The 25,362-nt window shown below is 37.6% G+C and overlaps 1 protein-coding gene across 1 annotated transcript; it reads right to left on the bottom strand.

Moving 5' to 3' along the window:
• Positions 1–932: 932 nt before the first annotated feature.
• Positions 933–23,922, bottom strand: LOC150078974 (uncharacterized). Its single transcript, XM_090383637.1, has 3 exons — positions 23,695–23,922; positions 8,749–8,881; positions 933–1,287 (listed from the first exon to the last, which is right to left on the bottom strand). The coding sequence occupies exons 1-3, from the start codon at positions 23,745–23,747 to the stop codon at positions 1,060–1,062; spliced, it is 414 nt and encodes a 137-aa protein (XP_090239763.1). The 5' UTR covers positions 23,748–23,922; the 3' UTR covers positions 933–1,059.
• Positions 23,923–25,362: the final 1,440 nt, after the last annotated feature.

The following is a 25,362-nucleotide window of genomic DNA, read 5'->3' as shown; positions in this document are numbered from 1 at the left end:
CGTCAAAAGGAGAACCGAATGAGCAACACATGAAGTCCACATTTCAATCCCTAACACCAAACTTTCATTGTCCGAGTTAGAAAACGCGTAGTTACTGTAGTATGTACAAAGTTCAGTCGCCTAACAAGAGTCTTGTAACACTCACGCGTGACAAACAACAAAAGAAGCTCACTCTGTCTAGGATACTTGTACTTTTACACTTAGAATCGTTATCACTCTAGTGGACTGGATGTAGTAGTCATTGTGCTGAAAGTTCAGAAATAAGGCATGGACAAAGCGGAACCCTTCTTTATTGGAGTTTCAGAGGACACTACTACCCGCTTTCTACCAGAAGTCTTCTTCGATGAATAGAAGCAGCCAGTATGGCTGAAGGTGGTGGGCCAACACTGTTAGTTTCCTTGAATAAATACAGTATCATCAAAAGACAACATTTTTGAATGCCTGTATCTTTTGATGTACTGGTTGATCAGTTTTGTATCGTTAACCACGTAAGACCTGGGTCAGCGTTTGTTCATACCGCTTAATGATGCCCCTTAGAGGGAAATTTCTGTAAGTAAGATATAGTACGTTATTGAACATGGATTCAAAGGGATATGTGACTGCAGAAAATGCCAATTTTGGGGTCAGTAGAGCAGCCTGCTGATTTTTCCTGATAAATCACAGTTGCTCTGGAGGGATCACGTATTCAATATTTTTTGCTTGAATAATGAACTCCCATGTCTTACGTGATTAATAACACCAAGCTGACCAGTGCCAGCATAATAGGTCACAAAGCGTAGGCATTCAAAACTTGTGCCCTTTCTTGATGATCGTGTATGTGTCTATAACTACAAGTATGCAATGGTGCACCTACTGTTATCTGTAGTTTTTGTCAAAAGGAAATACCATTCTCACAAACCTCGAAAAACATTTATTTACATCATCCACCAAATTCCTCAATTCTATACAAACCACGTTGCAATGTAATCGTTTTTGCCAACTCTGAGAAAAAAAAGTTCACCTTTCTTGTCGTGTACAAGAATATACAAACGTCACTGGGAATTAAACACGTCCTGTTGGTCATACGACTGCCACGCCCTCTTCTTTAGGTTGTTTGAACCTGACACTTTTGGAACAAGAAGTTTCCAAGTTTGTAAAGTTGGGATCAATGCTCACTACTAGGTGGCGCTTCTGTTGGGCAGTGGATTTGTCTTTCGATTCTTTTCGTTCACTTCGGCATTGTCTAAATCGATGTAAGTTGGTCCCAATGAGTATTAATATGATAGCAATGTAAAAGGCCACAACAACCTAAAAAATTAGATTAATAAGCATTATTCATACGAAATACTATTTTAAATAATTGTAATAATAACATTAAGTGATATTCATTTGATAATTTATTGAAATTAATAGTTTCCCCATGATGCATTGCATTACTCACACAAGTAAACAACCCATTGGATAATCTCTGGTCTCTCGAAAGGTGAGCTAAAGCGTGTAAAGGCTTGGTTAGTCTAATCAATCTAGCACATGCACTGACTACCCAGAAACCTTTTGCAATTGCCTCAACAGATAATTAAGGAGTATGCAAATGTAAGTTGTTACGCAGTATCTGCTTTAGTCTTCCACTTATTTTGGAAGAATAAAGGAAAATGCGGCAGGAAGTAGGTATTCCAAGAAAGACACTGTAGGAATTTAAACAATTCATGCATCAGAACAGAAGGTCCAGAGTGCAGTAAATGACTGAAAATTTCTTCAATTTAGGCAAAGAAGGACCCATTTTCAATAGGGCCGACTGATGATAAGAATGTTGCTTATCGCAATTGGCTTGCATCCAAATCTCCAAGTTCATTTTCTGCCTACATCAAAGCTCACAACACTTGTAAAACAATTTGTAATCAGTCTAAACAGAGTAGAAAACTTGCTTGTTGTCCAAATGGTAATCGAGCATTCTATGGCCACCTCAGCTAACCTTCTAGCATCCTACTTTTCTTCTATCTTGTGTATTGAGGACCTTAGTAAACCAGTACACTCCATTCGATACCTCCTGTGGCCTTCCGTCAAAAGGACGTCGCCTTTTTACACTTTATTATACCACCGGTGTTTCCCTTCTGTTTGGAAATTGGTTCAAATCCAATCTATCCCATTGCACTTACTCCTTTTCTTCCTAAAGTAATGGAGAAATCCATCAACCCTCCATCGGATCAATGACTGCCAGTATGAAATCTGTCAGTGTCGATCCACTACTGCTATTACCCATCTCTCTCTCTCTCTCTCTCTCTCTTGACGTTTCAAAAGGCTTTTCATAAATGTCTTCTAAATAAGCTTCCATCTGTTTTTCGTATTTGGGTATCCAGTTTTTTCAATGAAAGATCACTGCTGGTGATGGCACTCTGTCTTATAACTTCCTTATTAATGCAGATGTTTCTCAAGGTTTAGTTCTTTCTTCCATTGATGGGAAATCCTATCCATAGTTTTGCTGATGATAGCACATTACATTTCACCTTCCCCTATACAAACAGCTTCAACTTCTCGAATATTCACTATGTTTATTGTTCCGATCTCAGATACACTGTTAATGGTTACCTGTTGTGTATTTTGTTATTAATAAAAATTCCTGAAATGCTGATCTCCAGATAATTCTTCAGTGGAGCAAAGATAACTCAGTTGTTCTGTGTAATACCTAGCAAAAAAGGATTCTTCTGCTCCTATACTTATCTTAACTGGGTTTTCTCTTTCCCTCCAGACACCTACTGAATCTGTTGAAATCCGTCCTACCATGAAATATTGTTTCTACAGCTGGGGTGCTGCCATTCAAAGGAGGGCAGTTTAGGTTAATTAATGACCCATCTCTAACAAACGAACTTTTTCTCATAGACTTTCTGTTCTTCTGAATTGGCTTCTATAATTCATACTCCCTCTGTCTCTTCTAAACCAATCAGAAAACGTGTTGCGTCCTTTAACTGTCCAATTTTAAATTCACAGAATCAACTTTTCTTCTTCCCCATTTTCTGAAAATTACAATCAACATATTCGTTAGTATGGGTTTGGATCCGCTCATAACGGTAGAAGTTTGTTACCTCCAATGTATATCTGTCGTATGGACCAACTTAACCCTGCAAAGCTTCATTCAAAATGATAATGCAAATATCCACTGTGTAAAAATTGTATCTTAAAGGTTTGAGTCCCTGGCCACGTTTGAAAGGGCAGTTCGGCTTCGCAGTTCTTTACTGACCTCAAAACACCAGCTGACACATTCTTGTGGAAGAAAGGTCAAATCTGCAGATGGAATCCTAATATTAGTTGTCACATCTTGAGGATTCTCTGGATTACACCTGAATGCCAAACAAGTGAATGTACAATTCGTAGTCTGGCTAGTACTATCGATGTTTCCTTATTGTTTGAGATTTGCAATCGTCAGAATTACTGCTATTATATCCAACAACTAGGCGGGTCACATGCTGATGGTCTTTTATTATTTAAACGGTACTTAGACTTGCTTGACAGTTGACTGCTTCTCTGTTGTATGAGCTGTAATTCAGTTATAACAGCTAACCTGTTTATCTTTTGAGCAGTATTGTTGTTCGTTATTAACATCAGTCTTTCATGCATGTGAATAAACAGATTTTAATAATAATTCTGCCTTTTATATGTTTATTTTACTCTTGGTACATTCCTGCGTTGAAGTGTCATTTGGGAAAGCTGCCGAATGTTTTCGAGCTCTCGATGTCTGTTGGGAAATAATCGAAGAGGTGAGCTTTGTATGCTGCACCAAGATATTGGAAGTTGTTTATAAGTACCCACCCCCCGCGATTTCCGAAAAGAGAAATTCCATGATGGAGGAGAGTGCGCTCTCAAGTGAAGTACATCTACATTCTCACTAAGTTTTATATTTTGATTGGTGCTGGAGAAGAAACGTTGAAGAAGAGCATGGAAGCAGCAGACTTATTTTTCTAGAAGTAAAAGAATACTGGATTTTAGGAGAAGACTTAGTTAAATCCTTTCCTCTTGTGTATCAATGACCTTCGCTTATTGACTGTAAATGTACCCATAGTTTTGTTGATAACGTCACACTAAATTTCGACAAACCATGCTCTGTTCAAACCTCATCAATACAAAGGAGGAAACGAAAGAGTAGAACCTTGGGAATATAATTAGTTTAGAGGTATCTGTAAATCTTTTTTGAAATTCGATGGATAGAAGTAAATTTCCAAACGAAAAAAAAACACCAATTAAACGAGTTCACTTTGAACCCTTTCGGTTGAAACCAAACCGAGAGAATCTGGTAATTTTGGGATGATCATCACTGCAACGGACAGCCTTACAGTGCGCCTTTATTGGAAAACTGTGGTTTACTTTACTTAGACAACGTATTCCTATAATGATAATTTCAATAACACCATCTGGTCAAAGATTAGAAGCAGATTTAAAACAGAAAGGCTTGCTTAGAAATCTTGAAAGCAATTTTTATGAGATTAGACTTTGGTTTACATTTCAATGCGTACCAACCAAACATCGCTTTAATTAAGACAGTTGAAGCGTGCTATAAGCAAGTATTTACCAATAACCTATTAAGAATTACCATCTGGTAATTTTGACATTGAAAAATAAACATTTTTTAATATGCTGGCACTAAGAGCAGTTTGCTCTGCTTTCAATTTGTTGACATTATTATTAACAGTGCAACCTCGATATAATGTGCCTCTTCAGATATACCGCGGGTTTGGTCATGTTCCCCAAAACAAATTATGGAAAAACGTAGTGTCGAATCGGTTCCACATGGCCTAACAATGGGAAAAGAATCAAATATCTCCAAGATTCATTAACTGATTGCTTTTCTAGAAGGGATTGAAGAGTTAAAACGTAAGTTATATCATGATATCATCTTAATTTAATAAATAATCTTTGTCTACCATAACGTAGAAGTTAAAAATGAAGCGTTAGAAACTGGACAATTCCTTTCAGAATACAGATGCTCAATTATAGTTAACATCTCATTAATGCTAAACAATAAATGAAAGAATTGGGGGCCCGGAGAAAGAGAGAAATAAAAAGAAATATAGGGCACACAATGGAGCTTCAAAAGTAACAACGAATCTTGGTTTTAACAAGAAAGACATTAAAACACCATGACAAAATCGATCAGTTCTACATAAGTTTACAAGCGAATGCGCCATGGAAACAAAAACGCATGAGATGAGTTCTACAATAGCAGCATCTCTCCTTAGAGAGTTAAACACATTCATTCTTCGCAAGATAGCACAGAATGGAAGATAATGAACCCTTTCAAACGAAACTCAACAGCTTATTGCGAACACAGAGAGCTTTCTAGAATGTCAAATGAAAAGGTTTTCTTTCTTTCATAGGGTAGAAAGAAATTCTAAAGGATCTCAAAGAAAGGATAATGAGTATGGGAAGACAAATGTTTCCTAGAAAGATGAACCAGAAGGTGAAATTTTCTGAGTTAAAAGAAAGACGCTCCATGTAGAGAACTACACGAGAAAAAAAAAACGGAAATAATTGTAGAAAGTCTTGACAGATTTACCACCGTCTCGAAAGTAGATCTTCCTTTCGGATATCGCTGTCAAACTGTCACAAAATGATCAAAGAAACTTCTTTTAAGATTCGATAATGATCTTAGAATGCCTTTCGTCTCAGTAATTCTTCCAATTATAGCCTTCCAAAGTGCTTTCTTTTATTTTTCTGAATTTTCTATGCAGACTAACTGAGTTAGCAGCCAAAGTAACCTTTTCGCTTGCTAATTCTTACTTTAGAAAAATCGTACTTATTGAGAATAAGCCTGTAAGAATAGTTCCTCGCTGGGGATTTAAATTCGAGATGAAGTGCAAAAGGCATTAGCGATTAGTATCGTAATGAACAACTCATTAAATTTAATTTAATCCAACTGAACATTTTAATCTGATTGTGGAGGTACTCGCAATGATCGAGAGCTGAACGAATATACTTAAAAGCAGTAAGACGACCTTCAGCAATTAGATTCCTCACAACGAAGTTTAAAGCACTGAATAGTTAGAAAACCATTGAGAACTGTATTAGCTCCATTGACTAACCAGATTCGTAACGTTACATCAGACACATTGAAGAATTACTATAGGAATTGTTTCAACAGTCATATTATCATCAAAAACTCATCTGGTCTACATGAAATGTTCTTCATCAATCGCTGGCATAGATATACAGAATGCCTTTCTACATATGACGTCGATAGGCTGCATTTATAAAATATTTTTCTCTGTCGGCTCCGTTTTCTTCCAATCGATGTATTACTGGAAGAACCTGAGCTGGCGGAATTCGATCATCTATTTTTAATCGATGGAAAATCAAAAACGGTACTCGTTCTAGTTTAAAAGCATGCGATTTTGATGACTTAGTGCAAAGCTTCAGGAACTCTGGTGATGTAACAACTCCTCATGAGTTTGGCTGTTACAGTAGTAGTAGAAGAAGCATATAATGCAAGAAAGCAAGCTCATATAGCATCAGCCAAAAAGAAAAAAAATCATTTCATGCATCCATTCCCTCCTTGAATTTTTTTAAGCTATCAACGTCCACAACGACAGATGGAAGTTTGTTCTAGACAGCTACACGCTGGCTTAAAGCAAATTTTCGCACGTCTTTCCTCAATTTGAATTTATGTTCCCTCAGGCGGCAAGAGGAAGGATCCTTCATCTCACAGGTGCCTAGTGTCCACACACTGTAATTTTCAGAACTTAAACCTTTCTTGGTAAGAAAACCCCCTTTCGTTCCCCTCATCTATACTCGCTTAAGCAAATCTACATCCTTCCTAAAATGAGGCCTCCAGACCTGTACACAGTACTCAAGGCGTGACCTGCCATTGCCTTATACCTTTTGGTATAACATCTCCTTTTCCGTTCTAGAAAAATTCCTATATATCATTGACAATACCCCATGACCTGCACATTATTCCCAGGTCTTTTTCATTGGACATTAAGCATGATATACCTTTATTAATATAGAAAACAACGGTGTGCCCAACACCGAACCCTGGGGAACTCCACGTAGTATTTAATCAGATTTGTTAGACAAGATTTTCCGGAATGTCTACTTTATAGGCGTTGATTTGATACCCATCCAATTTTTAGAAAATTTTGATGAGTATCAAATTTTAGAAACGATCATTGACCTCAAAGTTGTTACTGGGGAGGGAACTGAAATGATTGAATTGAAGCAACTGTTTTACCCATCCTATCAAAATCGATTCATTCCCAAGTAGTTTTCAGTTTTTTTTGAGCAATTTAAATTCAAAAATTTAGAGTTTACGAATTTATCTTTGGACAAATATCAGAAGAACGTCGACACGCAAAATTTCAACCTTCCAAGTTAAAAGAAAGTAGATTGGAACCAACGGCACAGACACAAACTTTGTTTTATCAATTTAGATTACATATTCCATTTGTTTTTTAAGTTCCGTGAATTTCTGCTTAGTATTGGCGTTAAATCTTTTGTTATTGATAAAAAAAAAAAAACTTTAGTAGAGAGTTTTGTTCAGCTGCTCTCAACCCCATTCAACAACCGACATTACCATTTTTTTGTCTAAGATTCTCCAGAGAAAACAAAGAGCCTTAAGTTATTCGCTGCTTTCTCTTCTTATAAGCTATTGATTCATGCCAACGTCAGGAGTCTAGCGCAGTTCTAGCGAAGAAATTTTCCTACCATTCAGTATAAAGATATAGAAGGGCTGTTTTTTGAATAATGTCACAGCCATTACCTCATTCAACCCTTTGTTCGGGTGTATTCCCCCAATGATTCGTCTTCAGCTAAGGCCAATGACACTTTAAATAATGTCTCCTCTAACCAAATTTCATCAGAATTTCCAAAGGAGACAGATCTATAAATTCAAAGAAACAAACAGAACAGATAAGATCTGCAATAATAAGACAACGGACATGTTTAGACATGGCCGTCGTTAATGAGCAGTGCGCCTTCAGGATGACACGAACAGACTGTCAGAGAAGTGGCAGCTATGTTTTAATGCTACTAAATGCAAGGTCTTAGAACACTTAGGGAATAGTAACTCATAAATAAACTATACACTTGGTGGGGTTGAATTAAAACAGTGGAGGAGGAAAAGGATCTGGGAGTTACAATACGGGCAGATATGAATTTTTCTGAACAGTATAAACAGGCAACCAGGAAAGCCCAGCGTATCCTATCAATGATTTATCGAACGCTATCCTACAGAGATAAGGAGGTCATAATCCACCGTATAAGGTATTGTAAGATCATATTTGGAACAGTGTGTTCAAGTATGGAGACCTGATCTGAAAAGACTGAGTTTCTTGAAAGGGTCCAAAGATGGGCAACTGGAATGGCGAGATCGGCAGGACGACGACCATACGAGGAAAATTCCGATTATGTGGGCTACAGAGCTTGGCAATCAGGCACCTCGATTGAGGTTTATATGGCTCTGAGAGGGATTAGTAAAATGAATTTAACGGGAATTCTCACCGTTATAAAGAATTCCAGAGCTTGTAGAAAGTTTTCTTTTAGCCAGCGAGTTGTCTGGAACATGTTGTACTCGCAGATAGTTGAGGCCGACAGTTTGAATAAATTCAAAGGTCAACTGGATACTTACCAGTGTGAGAAGGGATGTATATAATTTGTATTTTCTTATCTACTTGGCTGTTGTTTTTTTTGCCAGTGCAGTGTTCCTTGCATTATGGCGAATACTTTTACTATATATATCCCTGATCTTTCTATAAAATTATTTATACAATTAAGAAGGCATACCGTTACGTAGATAACCGCATCTGAGTTCTGTTCTGGAAACACTACGTCGTCCATCTTGTGTTTCGTCTTCTCCCGTATGGCTTTCACTGCACTAGGCACAAAGGTTCCGTTGCATAAACCTCCCAAGAGAAACCTATAAAACAATCAATTATTACGTTAAATTCCAGATCGAAATTAATTAAAATCAAAATTGTTTTTGTAGAATAAATTTATGCAAAGATTGATGGTAGAGAAAACGAAGTTTCGCTTAGAAATAATTTCCCTATTCCCCGGAGTTTCTACTGATAGATGAGGACGTGTTAAGAAAATAAATGAGGTAGCTATCTCAAGCCAAGAAGAAAATTAACGGCTTTGGAAATGAGGGAGTTCAATTATTTATCGAGCGGATGAAGCTTTGTGGCGATAATTGCATATTTGGCATTAGAAAAGCGCGTGAATATAAAAGAAATTAGGTAGCAGTCAATATACGAAGACATGGACTGTACCTATTTCAATTTATCCAACTATAGTGCCATTTAGTTAGCCAGAATATGCTCCACGCAGAGATACCCATCTCGCTGGCCATTACTTTTTCCTGATTATCTTCGCGCACTCATGGTCCTGCTTATAAGCTAGTTCTTTCCCAATTAGAAATTCAACAGATTTTAAAGATGACTTTACCTTGAAGAGCAAACACGCTCTTTAATTCTAAAAAGATTTTATTCACTGAAGTAATAAAAGCGCCCGACAAGTTTCAATTGGTGTTTTATGAATAGCCTAGAATGACACGGATTTTATTCCGCGACCTTGAACTGAGATCAAACTTAAAGATTTTCATTGGAGAACGGAGACGCAACCTAGGGCTCTCGCAGATGAGAGCATTTACAGAGCTTATGGGAGACGTGTGATGGTCCTGTTCACTTTCTATACTGCTTTGGTTTGACGACTTCCTTATCGTTTTCCCAGTAAGACGAAGATACCAGGAAACCCTCTGAAGTAAGCTGCACCCTCTTCAAGTATTTTTCTCACTTATACTTGCGTCTCCGGTAGAGGGGGGGGGAGGTGAAGGCGTTATCTTTCGATCAAATGGCGCTAAAAACGCTTCGCAAATAGATGGCAGGGAGGGTTTAAGAGCCCGATGCTTAGTAAGTTCCTCCTGCACGTTGTTTGAACAGTGTTTTGTTAAGCTACTGGGCCAGGCACGCGAACAACCACGTTGAGACTCTTTCATTCCAAGTCACGTGGCAAGAAAGCATCCTTTTATTGGACGGGTGAATGTAGAATTCGAGCTTAAAATCAGTTTTCTTTGTCCGCAGTTTAGAAAGTTCGTTCGGGCGAACTTCTTCCCGGCGCATCTTCTCCTTAATGTGGACGTTTGTATGCAACAAGGAATAGCGAAAACCCCCAAGACTGCGATAGGGTGATGAACACCGTAATAAACTCTCTTCCAACTACGCTTTGGCGCACTTATCAGAGAGAAAAATGGAACAAAATACGAGAGAAATTTGCACGCAGTTGTAAAGATCCGTGTACACCTCACACATCATTTCACACGATGGAGCTGAGAACTTTCTGTCCTCTGATGAAACGGAAAGAGCGACAAGAAGAATAACAATCGTGGTGGCCCATTCTTACTATGCAACGTTGGAGTTTAAGTCCACGGAAAATTCTGGAACTCAGTTTCGGTTTTAGTAACAGGTGGAGCCATTTTTGTGATTGTTCGTGAATAGAAAGAAAGGAAGAAGCAGCTAAAGAAATACCGAGAAGAGGAAAGAGAAATATATACCTATAATCAGAGATATGTTTAAAATGGATGAAGAATCCGAAATGTACAAAAACATTTCAAATTATGAGATAATTAATGCTCAAAGCCACTTCCAGTTGCCCGATGTTGATAGGCATTAAGTAGTATTACCCTTCTCTCTTTAGAGAAGTATTATTAGTAGTAGTCCAACATGGTGGAAACTTCTGATGGTAGAGTAAAAAATTTAGAGATCATCAGAACCTTGTGTCTTTTTTTTTAAACTTTGTTCTACGAATATAAACCTGGTTTCTATTTGCCTGATTTTAAGAAGATTTGGGTGGATCGACAGATGTGTCTAAAAACAGAGAGAATGGGTGAGAAATACAGAGAATGAAATAAATGCCAAAAAAAAAAAGAATGAATGATAAATGGAAAGAGTTTTTTTGTTTCCATCATTCCAACTTTTCTACGGAATGTTCAAGAGTTCTTTTTGCAGAGTTCATACAAGAAATACCACGGATTACTCATCGGTTATGCAGTAAGATGACAACGGGGCATACATCAGTGATGGAAATTGAAAAAAAAAACTAGAGCGGAGATCCTGCTGCTCCTCTAGTTCACAAGGGAACGTCTGGGAGCCAGATTACGTGCAGCGGAGGAAGGCTAATAGAATAAGAGACATAGTTTGGAGGCTGAAGGGCGGAAAACCTAATTTTCACTCAATAAAGCTACTCGGGCAAGTGAAAAGATGCAACGTGATCTACAAGATGAAGACAGTCACAGAGCTCTGCTGTATGTTCCAATAACAACATCACTGTGACAATGGCTAAAGAGCACTCAGCATATAAGCTTAGGATTGGACAAAAGGCGATCACCTCAATACTGGGTGGACAATCTGATTATGCACGCTCGACATTTCTTAAGTCACGTTTTATTCAAAAGCTCTCGAGCAACTGGGGTATGCGGAGGGATCGGAGTGGAAAAGAAATATTTATGGGACGAGTCAGTACTCCAAATGCAGCCGCAGTAAAAGATCAAAATGAACCAAAACAGAATACAATTGGATAAAATTTCCGACAGAAAACACGCAGTTTTAGGGAAAGAGAACATTTGAAACATATATCTTACGATTAAGTTAGATTTAAAGATGTTTCGAGTTAAACAATAATTGAAAAGATCAGAGATGAAACAGTCATTGGAGCATTCTAATTTGAAATCGCTGACTAGAAGGAAATGTCTCAAAAGACATTTCCTTCTGGTCAGGGACTTCAAATTTGAATACTCCAAGGACTGTTTCTTCTCATTGTCTTTTGGGTGATACTCAATGGTGCCAACCATTTTAAATTAAAGCGAATAAACAAGAAATTATGCTGACCCGACAATAAATCTAATTTAAACTCAATATGTGGAGATTCCATTACACGAAAAGGAAAAAAAGAATAAATAAAATAAAAACCAGCGTAAATCTAAACGACTTTCTATCATCATACTAACAGCACGCGCATTAAGTGAATGTAAAAAGATAGCTAGACATTTCAGAGTTCATTTTAATTTCCTTTGCATCTCTCTGTTTTTCAAGCGTTTATTCTGAAGGGATTTAAGACTTCCGTTGTTGGAATAAACAGGTTCCTTTCAGGTATGCTCAAGCTTATAAATTTTACTTTCCACAATTTTCTTTCGCTGAAATTCGGGATTATTAAGATAGGAGGAGAAATGATCTCGAGACGAACTACACCGTAAGGATTTAAAGTAAAACACTTGGAAAATTCGTGGAACTAGGTAATGGAGAATATAAAACATGATGAGATGTAGTAAGAGAAGCAAGTGTTTTCAGAGGATACAAAGGAGTTGTATATACGTAGAGACAACGAATATAAAGTCTGGTCAATCTTAGAGGAAATGGAAAAGAAAAGAAATTAAACGAAGAGAGTGAAATGGATGCATGGACTGATAGAGTTAGTAAAAGGTCGACGTAGAAACAAATAGAAGGAGTGCCTAACAGAGAGGGAAATGAATAGAGCCAGTCGATTGTAAGCGCCTTTTGATTTTCTGAGTTGAGATCAAAGAAGAAAAAACGAAAGAATTAGACACAAGCGTACACAGTTGGCTCAACTGCCATCTTTGAGGTTTGATCTTTAATGGTTCGCAGAACGGAAATTCAGTAACAGCAGTGAAGTGAGGCAGGCTAATGACAAGAAGCTGAAGAAACAGAACGCCGATTATGCGCTGTTCAATGGAGCGGGTTATAGAAACAGGCTGTTGCCAGGGGCTTTGGAGATTAAAGGAAATATTAATGTGGAGAGCTCTTCACTTCCTCCACCGATAGTGATCCCAACGAAAATAAAGAAAAACAACTGATACATGGAATCATTCCTCAGAGAAATATCCTACCTTCGCCTTCTTTTTGTTTCCTATTTAAAGAAAATTCGTTTCCGGAAATTTATCAAAAAGAGGAAAGATCAAAGATAGAAGAAAAATTGATAATTAGGAATGCACGAACAGGGAACATCCAGAAAGACAGCCAATTAAAGTTCAAGTAAGCACAACAGAATCCCCTTAAGCTAGTTCAGAGAGCCAGATATTAGACGAAGAGATTTCGAGTTTGCTGCAGAGCTTATTAGCATTTCTCCGATCATCAAACAGCGCTCCAATTAAGTCAGGAGATTAGCAATGAGCTCATATCGAAACAGAGCGAAAGGGGAATTACATACAATGAACCACCGGTTTTAACATCGGTCAACTTCCTAATGCTCATCTCAGAGGCATTCTGCGAACAAGATTACTAATGGCATTTAATTAAGGAACCAGTAGAGCTAATCGGTCTTAATTAGAACCTCTCTGATTCTTCACATACTCTAAATCGTCGATGGAAATACTCGATTGGGTCATGTACGGTAACGGAAATAAAAATAAACGCAGAAAAATGAGGACAAACGTCAGGACATGGAGAAATGACTCAATGATGAGCAGTCCAGCTATTCATATCTAGCACCCAACGCGATAATTTTTTTTAAATTGAAATAATGCATGCCTTACATCCTTACACCACGTGTAGACGATTAATTTTTAAATAACTTGCGATTGAGACAATGCCAATCGATTTGAATTCTCCATTACCTCAACTATCCAACTTTGCTCCAACTGTACGCGAAGTCGGTGGCCTAACACAATAGTACATCAACAGATTAAATCATATCCGCGAATACAAACACCATGTTTACATCTGCACGTGAAACTGCATCATTCACCACGATAACTCTCGCACCGAACTAACTGCAAAAGATTTATTGCGAAAGCGATCGTTCCAAAATCTCTGTCGCTCAATAGGCTTTTAGCAAAGTATGACGTCACTGCTGACAAAGCTTACATCTCAATCTACTCCAAGCTCCCTTCATTCCAGTTAATTCCAACGGCAGTAATCGGATATCCGTTGTCCACATGAATATCTGTCCAAGTGAGAAGGCCTAATTATCATTAATGCAAGAGTTCAGCGGCAGTAGACCGTTGGTCTAGAGCTTTACAAGTTTGTTTATCGCGCGTGCGCGAAGAATAAACGTTGAATGATGTTCGGTGTATAATTGAGGGGGCAGAGGTACGGAAGAAACGAAACCACCGTGCAGACGGCAATTCAAGTCCGATAGTAAACGTGCGTTTCCTCACTACCATGGTTGCATCATTGGATGCAGTGATCGGGCCGAAGTTGCACTATTGATCCTTCGTCGGCAATGCAACTGGCTCTGCTTGATAAAAAGAGTATAAGGCGGGTCCCGCCGTGAATGAGAAATGAAGAAAGCGTTTCTGTTTCTGACAGCCCGCCGCCATTCACTTGGTGACACTGGGTACGCCCTGCGCTCGATATCGTCGATGGCGGCCCCATTACTGACCTCCAAATACACCTACCTGTTTTCTTCTGCGATTTCTCCTCCGTGATCTGCTTTTATCCGTGTCTTATATTTTAACCACGTCACACAGCTAACAGTTGGTCCACTTCGGTGACCGACAGCACTGGTTGACGCCACAGGTGTGCTCTTGTGGGATTCAGTGCCAAGCCGTGACGTCAGACTCGTACAATTCATTCCCAAGTAATAAAAGGACTTTAAACTTGTTGATGAAAGAATTTTTTGTCATTGTAAAGCTGCTAGTATTTCAAAAAAGAAAAAAAGGGGGAGGAGGCCCTCTCCCTTTTCCCACTATCTTTCCATCCCTTTCCAATATAAAGATCATAGACCGGTTTATTGCGTATCACACGTAGAGCATCGTGCAAACCCACAATGGTGACCTCAACTAGTTTGTCTCCGATTGCAAATATACGAATGATATATTAACATCCAAAATCCATCATACAATCAACTATAGGACGCATGAACCATCAAAGGAACTCTGAACTATATAATCTGGCAGACTTTCCAAGGCATTAATAACCCTGTTGAAGACCTCTACGGACTCATGATTTAAATTTAATATTCCAGACTGGAAATACAAGTGTAATAAAACCAGACATATCCATGAATGCTTTGTAGCCACCCGCTAAACTGGAAACTCAATTCAACTTAATATTTAACTAATACTCTGTATATTTTGCTGATTAACTCGTAACAAATAAACTTTAGATTATACACTGGGAATCTTAGAACATGGGTTCTTTTTTTAAATCTATTCTCTAAATGCCTGGCCCAATGACTGTGATTGGCACAAACCTTCAGTATCAAGTTGGTGAAACTTTTGTAACATACCCTTAAACCACACCCAATTTACAGCTTATCTCTTGTATGCGTGCGTGCCCTTCGCAACTATTCTTTCTTAATCTCCTTTAGAATAACTCTTATCTTTTCTAAATTCTGACAACAGGCTTCTTGCAAGATGTCCATGAGCGATGGTTGTAGATTTAATATTTAACTGATATTATAAATAGTTAATTACCTTAACGAGAGACAAAATAATCTTTGCTGATCGTAGAACGGCACAACTATGTGTTTATAAAGGAATTACAAAACAAAATAATGACTACCAGATGGCATTTTGTTTCTCCCAAGAGGTTCATCAAAACACTTCACAAGAAGAATGCAATCTTTTAAGAACAATCCGATGCTACCATGGTAGAGATCGTAAAGGCTAAAGGTTCCAGACAACTGCTTATCTTTTTGTAGATAAGGAGTTGTCTGGATATTAATGGTAGGGCAGTGTATATTTAATATTTTTGAATCATATTTTAATTTGAGATGAAAGAATTTATCTCGTTTTGTTTATTTTGAATGAAGAATGTTTATCTTCAAAAAATTATGTAAATCTGCGAAGAAAATGAATTGATTGTGGACGGATTAAAAAAATTATCTATTTATCACAGGGTACCTAAGGAATGTTCAACTATTTTGTTTCAAAAAGTTATTGAGAAGCAACAGATAAATCAAATATGAGTCTAAAAGAACATCAAACTTGGTTGCACTAATGAATAAATTAGTGGTAGAAATCGCATTAATTAATAATATTAATTAGTTTAAGCTCACATGCTGACGACGGGGATAACAAGGGAGGATGGAGAAAAAAGTTAATTGGCTCGCGAACATTTGTGAGGTGGGGGAAGGGGGGATACTATATTTTTAAATCAGAGATAAACGGCTTACCTGCGTTTTGATGTAAAAAACAAAAACAAACAGTTCCTATGACTTCATTTGAAGTTCATTAGCTACATTCGAAAAAAGCAAGCGTTATTAAATCCTTTGATGCTTTGTACGAAGATCTAATTATTTACACGAAAATATAAAAATATTACTGAAGATTAATATTTTAATAATATTCTCAAAAATTCATTCAGAGGAGGATGGATAGAATGTTTAGAAAATAGTAATAAAATATAAATATTTAAACATCGATGTCTAAGAGAGAGGGGGGGCGCTTTCGGTTAGTAATTATGGTTAGAGTGCTACGTAATTAATTCAATGGGGATCTGTCTTAGACTGGCAACTAGGCGAAGCATTATTTAAAAATTATACGCATCAATGGTAAGTCCATAATGAAGTTAAGAACGAGCCCATTTGAATTCGAAAGTAGTAGTTCATGGTCGGTGAATCGACTGTTAATCTTATTTGGTTGGAAGGGAATTATCACCGCTGATGTCAAGATAGCTGAGGTTAGACAAGGAATACTCGAGCGATCTCAGTAATGGCCCGTGGCTATTTCATACAGCAACAGGCGATGTTATTTTTAGCCATGGAAGAAACGGCACACTGACCAGAAATGATCGAATGAAAAAGATGCAGAATGACAGTTGGGCACGAGAAAACAAGCATTAAATCCACGAAGACAACACTGATAACGATAAATGCAAAGAAAGAAACCTCTCAGATACGTCCAATGGCCGCATCTCTTGAGACACACCATCACATCAACACCATCTATTTCGACCTTCGGATTTCTAGATTGGAAATATTAGTTGGTTGAATAAGTACGATGAAAGAAAACCAGAATATTTTAAAATGGTATTTTTTTTTATTCTTGACAGAATATGTTGAATACACTGCTAAAAGGAATGAGGACCAAAATGGTGGCTATCCGTATGTTTAGATCATAATTTCACCAGTGTCTGACAGATATAAACAAATGAAATACAATTACATATATAAAGCTGAAAGAATGAGTAGAGCATTCGGCATGGGTGTGTTCTTTGGACCTACAGGAGGCACATACTGCTACCCCCTCGACGTACTGTCTGCGAGTACTCAAACTTTTGGCATAGAAAACGGGTTTGGTATGATCAAAAATAGCAGTTTGAACATCCTGCTTTAACAATTATTGATGGATTTGGAGTTAAAGGTAAGCATAAAATTTCTCTTTGGAAGAAGAAAACCAAACCATCTCTTTTGACAAGAATTCTCCTAGCCTGAATTACATTTTTGTCGGATAGTTCCTGTGCAATTTCTTCGTCGGTAACATTCATTAGATCCCATTCAGCCATGATTCCTTTACTAGTGTTTAGTGTAGCACGAAGGGACACCTTTATGGATGTTCCTCCAAACCTAGTCATTTTGAGGGGTAGTAGCGCCTGCGATGTGATTTCAACAAGCAGATCCCCTGATTTAAGTCATCAAACCATTTTAGGTAGACGAGCAAAATTTTTTAAGCATTTCTGGATTACAAATGGAGAAAGGTTACTAATCGGCTTTTTGGTCAGTGAACATAGGATGAGAAAGTGTGAACAGTGTTTTGTTCGTGTCCTCCTTTTACCGTTTGGCAATATAAGGGTTCTGGTCACCATCATACAGTCTTGTCAGGTGAGATGGATCCTTGTATACCAACACTCCACCCATAAGGTGGCGTGTTGATATAATCCACGTTTACTCCTTTTGGCCCTTGGCGAGAGGATTTGCAAGCCCTGCCACAGTGGAGGTACGAGCAATACCACTAGGGTGACCAAGTGGCTATCAGATTGGTGAAGTTAGTAGAATAAAAAGAATGATAGACTTCTTTTTCCTGCCTTCACTTACTACTTGTAAAATAAAGAGCTATTCAGAAGAATAGTAAAAACTCACTAAATAAATGGTAATATATATTCGATGGAAAGCTCTATGGATCGCTGTGTATCGCCCAGTCACTGAAAAATCTCTTTCAGTTGGAGCATTACAACAAAGAACTTTTTATTCAATAGTCATACCCAATATAATCTCGGACTTTGTGCGCGCATATAAAATTATTATAAATGACTGGCCGAAAGATGTGGTGGGTCACATAAAAGCGCCCGTTCTTCTGGAATAGGTTCATTCACGTGACCAACACGTCTTTCACTTTGGCAAAGAGATCACATTAGTATTCATATCAGATGGAATATGGTGAATGCCTGATTTCCTGTTTCCGGCAATTCAGGAGCTTCTGGACACGATCAAAACTATTTATGGTTGTTTAAGAACACTAAGCGCTAAGACAATTAAGGCAACGAGACGTTAGTATATCATGTTTGTAAATCGCGTGCATTCTGTGGTCATATTTTGTTTCTCTTCATACTTAGTAGTCACACCAGAACAAGTTTCATCAGGTACATTACCTTTGCTAACGACCCTCTGACTTCAATAACCTGCAGCACCACTTTGCCCTACTGTATTCTCGAGCAGAGAAAGGAACATCAACAGTATGATAGAACCAGTTTTAACTGCGCATGCACGGCAATTTGCATACTTTTATCACAACTCGTATTTGAACATCTATAAGCGTATAGATTCAAAGTGGAGAGGGGGAAAATAATGTTATTCCTGTATTTCGAAGAGCAACAGTATTAGGCCTAATAGCACTAGGACACCTGCTGCTTTAGTTGCTTCTGTAATTTTTTTCAAAACTTCATGTCTTCCTTAAATCCACTTCTAATGAACACTGAACATTCGCAATGAAAAGTAAAAATTTATGCTCTAGTAGTTCCTTATTTATTCTGTGGTTTGGAGCTGTAAGCGAATCCCATTTCCGATACCCACTGGAATTTTTAATTCCAGAGATAATTCTGTAACATCGAATCGACTCTCATCGAAAATTAAAAGATCCAACCGCAATTTCCAGGAAGAGACAACATCCTCATTCCATAATTAAACAAATCCTGCACTTCTTCGGCTTTCGTCGATGTTTTGTAACCGTAATTAACTCATAACTTCGTTAATGAAGTTTTAATGCTTTTGCGAGGGACATTTGGCCATTCTCTGGTGAACAAACACCTGCTGCTAGCGAATCTCCATTGTGGTAGCTTTTCTTTGCTGTTAATAAACCCCACATCTGACACAGCGCCGATTCCTTTGAAAGAGTGACGCATGCGTACAACACTTTCCACATTTATTGTGAATCATCCCGATGGTTCGTTTGCTCTCGGAGCAATCCCCAATCAAAGAGAATGCGACCAACAAAATATCTTTGCTACAGATGGAGTAGTTAGTGAACTTGGGGCACTTTTTTCCTTGTTATAAGTAATAGTTAATCGAAAGCCACAATGGCAGTTGCTTGCAGAGTTTTTCATGCGTGGGAAGCAGGCTTTGAAAAATATAAAATAAAAATGAATCCACATTGTCTGTCGATGTCTTGTGAACTGCTAGAGGGAAGTAAAGGAAGGATGAAATGGTTCTTTTGGACACATTTCGCAAAAACTTTAATTTCGAAATTGCAAAGTTCTGTCCCTTTGTCTCTCCTGCGCTTTGGAGATCGTAAATCAATAAGGGGTGAGATGGAACGAGTTCTTCAGGGTAGAGACTTGTAAGCATCTACTTTTCAAAAACTGTAGAAAACCAGTGAGTGTCACATGGACTTGAGTAGCACGTTTTGGACATCTCGTTGAGCCCATGCCATTCTGAAAGTTACAGGGAACCCACTAGTTATTAGGTAGGCGTTCTTGATAAACTGGCTACTCAGTATATGTTAAGATAAACTTTAAAATGGGACAGAGCTAACCACTTTCCGGCAGACTTAGGTTTCCAATAGAATATTTCCTGCGGTTTGTAATCCAGTACAATGCATTCAACACTGTATAGTTTTAAAGCAATAATAATGTTAATTCTGTACATCAAGGTATGATGGAAACAAAATGGATTTTATTTTTATAACTGCAAATGAATTCTAAAAACTTTCACACAAAAGTGTAACAAATATACACGCGTGTATATTAAATTAAATATACACATTTTAAATGTTATTTGACTTTTAAAATGGAAATAGTAAACTCAGTTGGTATTGGAAAGAGATCGCATAGAGTTTAAAATGAACATAAACTTTGCATTTCATAAAGATGAAAATTGCTGCTGATTTTAACAATTGTCTTTTTTTTTTTTTTTTTATGAAAACCCCAAACAAGATAGGTATCAAAACCTATAGTACTAGTACCATGCATGGGTTGAATGAGATAAGGAGGGAGGGGATGCCAGAAACTTTGCTCTCGCGACTAAACATGGGTTTCACCACTTCAAAGTCTCCAATAAGCAAAGTGGTGGTATTGTACCAGTATTGAGTCATCTGCCACCTAGTGTTAGTAATAGTAAGTATTGTATTATTAGTGTTATTTTATATTGTTTCGGACCAAGTTTTGCCCTACGCGGTGACCGTGTATCGAGATGGCACTGGACGCTTTAAACAAGACCCTCACAAGGTCCTCATTGTGCACGAATGGTTCTAGGATCATGTCCGAGCATTTTGTGTGCTTCCTTCGCGCCAAATTCTCCCCCAACATCAACCCCATCGAACATTTGTAGGATGTTGTGGAACGCAACATTCGCTAGTCTACGCCAGTGCCTCGCTCCGTTGTCGAACATCGGGGCGTCCTTCTGTCCAGCTGGTCCAGGATAGCCGAGAATACCTGGGTTCTCGTGGAGTCATGCCACGTCGAGTACAAGCGGTTATCACGGGGAAAGGTGGCCTAACACTTTTTGGCAGATGAGTGTAAGCTTGGTTCCCTGCATCATTTGCCACTACTAATACCACCCCAATAGGGAAGTAATAACACAAATACTTCTGTATTTTAGAAAATGTTTCGCATTAACGATTCATCCGCTTTTTAAACAAGGTCATATTGGGAATACATCCCCTAACCCACGAATGGTGTGATGATATTTTTTTCAGCTTGAGAAGTAATAATATTGAATTTTCAGTCTGTTTTTTCCCCAATTACTTATCATAAGTAGTTTTAGGACTATTATCTCTCCCCGAAATATGTAAGAAAATATTTCAGCTGAACCTGTATACAGTATTTGAAGTCCGGTGTGCAATCTTGAAGAAATCTGTGGTAATGCAATCTGTTTGTCTCATTTTGATAATCATACGCAACCTTTTCAGTGTTTATTATAAAATTTAATAATTAATGATATTTGAGTTTCGTAATTTCAAATTGCTTGTTGCATCGGCTAAGTGAAACCCCCCCCCCCATTAGGGGAACCCGTAAAGCATATAAGTTGACTTGCGTTCGCTGTTCATGCGGTCCACGGTAGCACAGTTGTTGCGTGCTTGTTCGCCGAGTGGAAGGAACTGGGTTCGAATCCAGCAGAAGGTATTTAGGAAGATTTCCTGCCTTTCTCCACTCGGTGCTGAGTTGTCGGTCTCGGGCCGTGGAGTGAGGTTTTCTCCGGGTACTCCGGTTTCCCCTCACAGACCTAAAATCGACAGTCGGTTACACACACGAGGTTACAGACCAATACACTTCGCGTTTCTTGAAATTTCAATGCCCCTTTTAGGGGTATTGAACTTTCAAGGTAGAGCTACCCCCGCCCGGGAGAGGGTAGTTCCTTGCTGCCCCCCAAGAAAATGTTTATTCTTGATTAAAACATTTGTTTTACAGATGTTTCTGATGTAAATTATTTAATTATTGAAAAACAATGTCATTTTCAACAATTGTCTTGTTTATACCAATTGCAACAATTATCTTGTTTATGACAATGTTTATGCCGATTTCAACAATTATCTTGTTTATGCCGATTTCAACAATTGTCTTGTTTATGCCAATTGTAACAATTGTCTTGTTTATGCCAATTTCAACAATTGTCTTGTTTATGCCGATTTCAACAATTGTCTTGTTTATGCCGATTTCAACAATTGTCTTCGATATTATCACGTGGAATAATTATCTTTGTTATTTTAAAAGCACCCCAAAAACTATAATAAATGAAATTAAAATTTTTAAAATTATTTATTATAAAATAATTACACTTCGGAAAAATGAAGAAACTAATTTCTTCTTTTACGATTTTAAATTCTTAATACTTTTAAAATTATGACTAATAATTTAACGAAATGAAATTAATTTTTAAGAAGCCCTAAAACGAATTGCTATTTAAAAGGTAGGAATTTTTCTATCTCAGAGGAGGCAGGAAAATCCTGAAACAAATTATTTTAGCTAAGGATTTCCACAAATGTTCTGCGCCTTACATCCAGCCAAATCCGTGTTCTTAAATGAGCACAATTAAAAATTCTCTTTTCGTTGCCAACGTCCGTGTAATGCACGCAGCATGAATGCTCATTTCCTAATCTTGTGCTCATCTCAAGGACAATTAGGCACGCTGCATTTCCGCTCACTAATGAACTTTTACTAATTTTGACGTCACTTCTGAAAAGCGAGTCGCGTGCTTCCTTTAATTTAAAAGGGAAATCCCATAAAATTAAATTTATTTACTAAACGTGTCCTTCCACTTAACCAACTCGCTGGGAGCGATCCCCACCTCTCATCATCCGGATCAGAACGTGAACATGCTTGAAAACGAGCACGTGCATCAAAGGAAAAAAATACTTCTTTTTCAGACGACCATCAATTCTGAGTCTGCGCATTTGTTTATGAAATACGACTGCAATTAGGATTTTTTTTTAAAACACCAAACTTGGAAAAATTGCGTGACGCATTTCTTGTACTGCGCGACTGCTGCTGGAATAGCATTTAATGTCACCAATTAATTTCTAGAAGATTCTAGGATATTAGACGAGCTTAGGAAGAGTTTAATTACAAGCAGACTAACTTCGGATGTGTTTTTGAAGTTTGGACGTTTCTAAATCTTTTGGTAAGTTAATCTTGTTTTTTTGGATCGCCACAAGGCAACTTAGCCAAAAGACGAGCAAATCCATTTAACAATTAGCCTCAATTCATTATTACATACGCAACACTGCTTACGTCATAATGTAAAATCAATTGTTGCGTGCCTAGCTTAATATTGCGCAAGTTTTAAATGGGCAGAAGTGTGACAGAACATGGAAACAGCATTTTGAGAGCAGGATTGTGTAAGAGACAATTTAAAGACGCTATCCAGAACTTCCTATTTAAAGAATTGAGAATCTTCACTTCTTTTAACAGTACTTGGAATAAATGCGCCAATGAAATCGTTACTGTCATCATTAGGCATGATAAATATTTATTAATCGGAGCTGGCGTGTTTTGAATATCTGTAGCTCATTTATGCTTCTGCTTTCTTCGATATGTATGTATGCAGGGTATGGAAATAGAAAGATTAATCGGACAACTACAAAGGTCCATTAAAAAATGGCTGCTAATCGAAATACTCATAAAAATCAAAAACTGTAGACATCATTTGAGGATAGAGAAAATAAATCAGGGTTGAAAATATGATGAACGTGTTGCACTTGTGATTTCCATGTACACTGCTAAGCCTAAAATCCATCGTCTGTAAATTTATAAAATATTTTAAGAACTACATTAGCCAAAGTGCGATCACAGACATTGTGTTAATAAAAAATCGTCAGTAGCGATATATGCAAACGATTGAGCTTACTTGGTATCGTGACATATTCTGTGTCGACCGGTGTCTATGTAGAGGTAAGGCATGATCAGCTGAAGTCAATATCTTCTACTCGGGTCTGTTTTTCTCTTACATAATACTGTTCGTCGTGAGGTACTTTAAGTGAAATTGCCAAACGAGAATTTTTCAAATTCGAATAGTGATGTGTCTCCTAGGCAACGCGTGCTTTTGCTGTAAGGAAGTAATGACTGGGTTGTATTCAGCAGATAGCGGCACTGGAAATAGCACGCAGAGAGGCGCAACATCACAGTTGTGCTACGGAACATGTGACAAGTCGTAGCGACACCTGGTAAGGATATAAACTTCTTTGTATATGTAGCTAGGAGATGGTTACGATAAGTTTATCGCTTTGTTGCGTTGCGTAGAATTTCATTGAAATTCTTGTGAATAGATTGTTGTTAGACAAGTTTGATTTCATCTTTTGGGAATGCTTAAAACCTTCTTAGTAGCGAGATATTCGCTGTAAAGTTTTTTCGTTAGAGAACAGTAGATTCAGATAGTAAACTCTGTTGATGGAAAGAGATCTCGTAGAGTTTAAAATCGATATGAACTAAAAAATAACATTTCACTGTATTTCATAAAGATGAAAATTGTTTGCCAATTTCAACAATTGTCTTGTCTGCGACAATTGTTTGCCAATTTCAACAATTGTCTTGTCTGCGACAATTGTTCGCCAATTTCAACAATTGTCTTGTCTGCGACAATTGTTCGCCAATTTCAACAATTGTCTTGTCTGCGACAATTGTTTGCCAATTTCAACAATTGTCTTGTCTGCGACAATTGTTTGCCAATTTCAACAATCGTCTTGTCTGCGACAATTGTTTGCCAATTTCAACAATCGTCTTGTCTGCGACAATTGTTTGCCAATTTCAACAATTATCTTGTCTATGACAATTGTTTGCCAATTTCAACAATTGTCTTGTCTATGATTATTGTAGGCCAATTTCAACAACTGAAATAGCACATGAGTTTTTTAATTAACAATGAACAAACATTTTATTGCATTTCATAAACACGACATTGTTGCCAATTTCAATAACTGAAAGAATGCATAAGTTTTTTTTTTAATTAACAATGGACAGAAGCATTTCAAATATTTCATAAACTACTAAATGTTAAAACCAACAGCAATGATTTTTTTTATTAAATAAATGAAAGCATGCGATGAAGGAACGTTGTGACTCGTACTGTTAATAGATAAGTTAGTTTTTTAAGTCAATATTTTAGAGTATTGTCGTCAGATTTTAGTTTCCAATATAAGATTTTCAGAAAGTAGTAACGACTACCGTTGTCTGAAAAGCGAAACATCAGAACTCCCTCGAGGACAAAGTATATTAAAACTTCTTCGATACAGCCATGAGTGAGGTAGAGCAAATAGAGAGGGGGGAGGGGAAAGCACAGATGAAAAATGGAATTTGTTAGAGCTCATCGGAGAACACGGAAATTCGGATTTCTAGAGATTTAATACAATAGCCATTTATTTATTGGGAATTTGATACTGAAATCTTATAACAATGACCTTGAGAAACTTGGTTCAAAATTATTCTTCCGTGTAACGGATTTCTGGAGGAACATCTGGAAAAATTCGATTTTGATAAACAGATAAAGAAGGATTTATTGGTAGACGGATAATAGACATTT

Source organism: Mastigoproctus giganteus, chromosome 10, assembly GCF_048544385.1.
Source record: "Mastigoproctus giganteus isolate SK-2022 chromosome 10, ASM4854438v1, whole genome shotgun sequence".
NCBI lineage: Eukaryota > Metazoa > Arthropoda > Arachnida > Uropygi > Thelyphonidae > Mastigoproctus > Mastigoproctus giganteus.
This window is presented reverse-complemented; position numbering and strand designations above follow the sequence as displayed.

Coding starts and splice junctions, on each gene's coding strand:
- LOC150078974 (XM_090383637.1), bottom strand. CDS start 23,747: ATGCCTTACCTCTACATAGACACCGGTCGACACAGAATATGTCACGAT. Junction 8,882..23,694: donor AGAATATGTCACGATACCAA/GTAAGCTCAATC, acceptor ATTGTTTTATAG/GTTTCTCTTGGGAGGTTTAT. Junction 1,288..8,748: donor ATGCGGTTATCTACGTAACG/GTATGCCTTCTT, acceptor CTAATTTTTTAG/GTTGTTGTGGCCTTTTACAT.